We start from the raw sequence: 4,494 nt of genomic DNA on the forward strand, positions 1-4,494 counted from the left end.
GAAGCATGATAGTATGAAATGCTCCGTTTTATACTTTAATCGTGCAATAATTTTATTAATTTACCAAAATAAGAATAAATCTTGCACATTGGCTAACCAGTTCTTTTTTTTCCCCTCAAGTGAAAATTTTGGATTGGCCGAGCTAGTTTGGACCGACTTTCGGGTTGGATTGCGCCGAGCCTGCCTGAATTTTTTTTTTTTTTTTTTTGTCATAAGAGCCTGCCTGAATTTTCAAAGCGTGGGAATGCAAGAAGACAAGGAGAATTATGCGAAATTTGCTTTATATGAGTTACGCGTTTTGTCAAATTTAGGAAACTTCGAGGCAACGAAGCCTCTCTCGCTCCCTCTTTCCCCGAAGCTGCTCACAGGAAGGCCTTAGAGCGAGATGGCCCCACGCCTTGAAATCAGCCTATTTGGATGTTGCGGTTCATGTCACAGAGAGAGAGAGAGAGAGAGAGAGAGAGAGAGAGATTGGGTGTGTGAGGAGGAGAGAAGTCAACTAAGCATATGTAGAGAGAGAGAGAGAGAGAGAGAGAGAGAGAGAGAGAGGACCGGAATGCATTCCCAAACCATTCACTACAGATCGAGAAAAACCATCAAGCTCATACGATCCATTTGCACTAGAGAAGAATCTACTTTTTCCCCGCTTAAAGATGGTGTTCAATCTCCGAACCTTCAGTTTTGCCGAGTCCGTTGAAGACGATCCAACACCTCCTAAAAGCTTCTCCCTAAAGGAGCTCCGACGCGCAACGGACAACTTCAGCAGCAAAAACATCGTGGGGAGCATTTGTTGGGGCAAGGTTTACAAGGGGCGCTTGGCCGATGGTTCGCAAGTGACAGTGAAAAGAGCAAACTATGTCAATCGGTCAAGCGAGGAGGAATTCGAAGCAGAAGTGCAAGTGGGAAGCACGGTTTCGACGCACCCAAACGTGCTACGCCTGAGGGGCTTTTGTAGGACCAAGAAAGAGCTTTTATTGGTGTATCCCTTGATGATCAACAAGAACCTATTTCACAATCTTAGAGGGAGACCTGATCGGTTTGCCCGACCTCTCGATTGGACTACTCGCAAGCGAATAGCCTTGGGAGCAGCAAGGGGGCTTGCACACCTTCACAATCAAGGCAACATCAAGATATTGCATCGTAACATCTGCCCAATCAATATACTGCTGAATGTGCATTTTGAGGCCGTGATAGGAGGATTTTCGCTTGCTGTGATCATGCATGAGAATAATGCAGAGGAAGGGACTATTGAGTGGCTCCCGTGGTCAGCTGATTCTGGCTCCGATTCTCAATCCTGCCATCGCTATGAAGATGTTTATGTCAACACCACCCTCGGTGGCACAGTGGGGTTTGTTGCCCCCGAGTATTGTCACTCAGGAAAGTGCACACTGAAGAATGATGTCTTTGCATACGGGACAATGCTTCTCGAGCTCATGTCGGGAACCAGAATTTCAAAACTTAAATTGTCGGTGATCTTAAGAACAAGAACGAGTTGGGAAGGGTGATCGATCCCAATATGCAGGGGAATTACGTGGAAGAAGAAGCAGAGCGACTAGTCGGATTTGCATTATTGTGCTCACACGGGGATCCATCTAATCGACCAGAGATGTCTGAAGTGGTTCGAATGCTCGAAAGCCAGTTTCTTCAGCGGGATCCTAGTACAAGGAGTAGTTGGAGTCAAAGTGAGGGCAACTCAACTCCGTACTACTCTTTCCCTCCTTCTCCTTCTCCTCTGGGGATTGCTCCATGACTGGCATGTCAATGCTACATCATCATCATTGCCTTCTAACTTCAACAACAGGTTTAGCTTCTATGTTTATCTCTTCCTATATTCTGTGTTCTTCCTCTTCACCTACATTTGTATGATCTTTCTATAATACTTTCCTTCTGACTCTTTTTTAGACATGTAGCACGTCCTTCATGCAATAACTACTATCTTCTACATTTGTCATCGAATTGAAACCTAGAAACTGAAATAAAAATTGAAAGTGTTACCTCTTAATCTATCGAATTAATGGTGAATGAATGTTTCAAGTTTAAAAGAAAATTCTATTGTTCTAACGAAAATTAAAGGCCACCATAAAAGTCATCCTTAGAAGACATAGGTAAGATCAGTCGCACATGCATCTTCGTGCACATCAATCCTTGTACATGCAAGAAAATCCAAGTTGTGGGCACTTTAGATCTCTCCCTGCATCTTTTCAATTTGTTTCTCTGCTTTAGGAGGAGGATATGGTTGGACTAGTTGGCTTTTTGACTTTCCTCTCAGCGAGTCAAACTCATATGAAGCTTTCAAGAAGTTTCTCAGTGATGGGAGCCATCAATGACAAAACAACATTGCACATCAATTACTTGTACGCTCAAGTTGGGACTCGTGAAATTCTGGCACATAATTTCCACAATTTACACCTACCTGGGCCATTTTTCAGCTACCTTCTGGGCAACGTTTCAACCCGAGGAATCTCCATTTCGTCTTAATTTACTTGATAATCACCTATTCGCGTGGAGGCAATGACAAGAGCAATGACATTATTAGCCTTAACCTCATTCGAACAATCAAGGGTTGCTTAGTTCGATTCCTCACGTCTACAGCTCTCTCGAGCTCTCTCCAAATGTCGGCGAGTTGGGGAATGAGGGGATTCGTGCTGAACGCCGTGTTGTGCAAGTGGATTGTGCACTCGTGAGAGGTTTTAATGACTTGCTTAATTATGCGGTTGTGCATTTCTTTCATGTCTTGAAAAAAAAAATGCCTACGTAGGGTATTGTGATTCTTATTAGATTGATTTTTTTTTATGAATTTAAAAGATTAACTTATCTCAATTTTGTTTCAACCTGATTGATGTTCTAGCGATTCTTTGGCAGAAATAATCCCTTTGGCTCATTGCAACTAGTTTTGAAAGATCAAGGACATTACTGGTTTGAGATTTTTGTGAGACAATAATAGTTTGTGGGATGAGTATCATGGGTACCAATTTAGAATTTTTAAGGGTATTAATGCCTCAAATTAATCAATTCGATACTTTTTTGGGATATGTTCAATAGAAATCCTAAAACTTATTACGAAAGTACAATTGAGTACTAAAACTTTCAAAAGCTGTAATCAAGTCTTAAACTTGTCAAATTTGTGCAATCTCATTAACTTCGTCCAATTAGGCTAATAGAAAATGCTAACATGGCTTTATGAATTATTTTTCTCTCTCACGTGGCACTGAAGTGGCTAAAACAAACAAAATAACCTCAAAAAACAGCATCGTTTTGGTCCAAATTTAATTTTTATATAAATATTAATTAAATTTAAAAAAACTAAATTTAAAAAAAAAAAAAAAAAAAGCTGCAAGGACAACAAACGAGCAAGGGCCTATAGGGCCCTTGCCACCACCAATCCTTGCCCAAATCGAGCCAAGAGTCGCCATCGGCAATGGTGGGGCTAATGGCCGGCGACCCCGCCTCAACCAACAGCGGCCCTCAACCAAGTGCTGACAACTCTCACCCAATTTGGGGGTGAGTTGCAACCCTTGCCCCAAATCTCAATGAGGACCTGCATGCTCTTAACTGCAATCAGTCGGAGTCATTGATCATTGGCCGAGGCATAGTGACCCGACCAATCCTTGCCCCACCACTGTTGGCCCTTGTTGGCGATGGTGGGGTGGCGGCACAAGGGCTTGCAAGGCCTACAACCCTCATTGGTTTGCTCTTTTTCTAAAAAAAAAAAAAAGTTTATTTTTAATTTAATTATCATTAAAAATCGAATTTATGTCAAATATATATATGGACTTATCTTCCTTGTCTTATTCACGTCAATGCCATGAAGGAAATAGAAAGTAATAAAAAATATGTTACCTCGACAATTTCCATTAGCCATTGTCTATGGGAGTAGGTTTCAAAGAAACTATCCATCATCAGATGCTTCTTCCGAATCCATTTTCATCTTCGGTCTACCCTTTTGTTATTTGTCGTTAATAGTTAATATTGGCAGAAGACCCTGACGTGGCCCTTTATGTATGAAATTGTATCCAGACCCTTTCGAGTCAACTATATCTGTGAGAATATTAATCCATATGCTTGTATCATGATACAATATAATATGTTGTGAATCAACACAAAATCTAATAGATCTTGCAAGTCAGTAAACAAAATAGGGATAAGTGCATTAAAATCCTAAATCTTGTTATGAAAATACAATTAAATCCTAAAATTTTCAAAAGTGCAATCATGTCCTAAAACTTGTTATAAAAGTGCAATTGAGTTCTAAAATTTTCAAAAAGTGTAATCAACAGAAGGATTTGATTAAATCAATTTGACAAGTTTTAAGAGTCAATCTCATTTTCTTGACAAGATTTAGAACTTAATTGCCTTTTTTAAAAACTTCTAGGATTCAATTATATTTTCATAATAAATTTTAAGACTTTTAGTACACTTATCCCGATAAAATAAGATGACCAAAAAGAGAAACTACAAGTAAGAGAGCCTATTGTTATCACGTAAGCTTATTTT

At 40.1% G+C, this 4,494-nt stretch overlaps 1 protein-coding gene across 1 annotated transcript; it reads left to right on the forward strand.

Moving 5' to 3' along the window:
- Positions 1 to 653: 653 nt before the first annotated feature.
- LOC120289823 (LRR receptor kinase BAK1-like) lies at positions 654 to 1,505 on the forward strand. The gene has a single exon (XM_039305179.1). The coding sequence runs from the start codon at positions 654 to 656 to the stop codon at positions 1,503 to 1,505; it is 852 nt and encodes a 283-aa protein (XP_039161113.1).
- Positions 1,506 to 4,494: the final 2,989 nt, after the last annotated feature.

Source organism: Eucalyptus grandis, chromosome 11, assembly GCF_016545825.1.
Source record: "Eucalyptus grandis isolate ANBG69807.140 chromosome 11, ASM1654582v1, whole genome shotgun sequence".
In the NCBI taxonomy this organism is placed as follows: Eukaryota; Viridiplantae; Streptophyta; class Magnoliopsida; order Myrtales; family Myrtaceae; genus Eucalyptus; species Eucalyptus grandis.

What these genes read in the sequence shown, in the direction of transcription:
- LOC120289823 (XM_039305179.1), top strand. Translation starts at nt 654, where the DNA reads ATGGTGTTCAATCTCCGAACCTTCAGTTTTGCCGAGTCCGTTGAAGAC.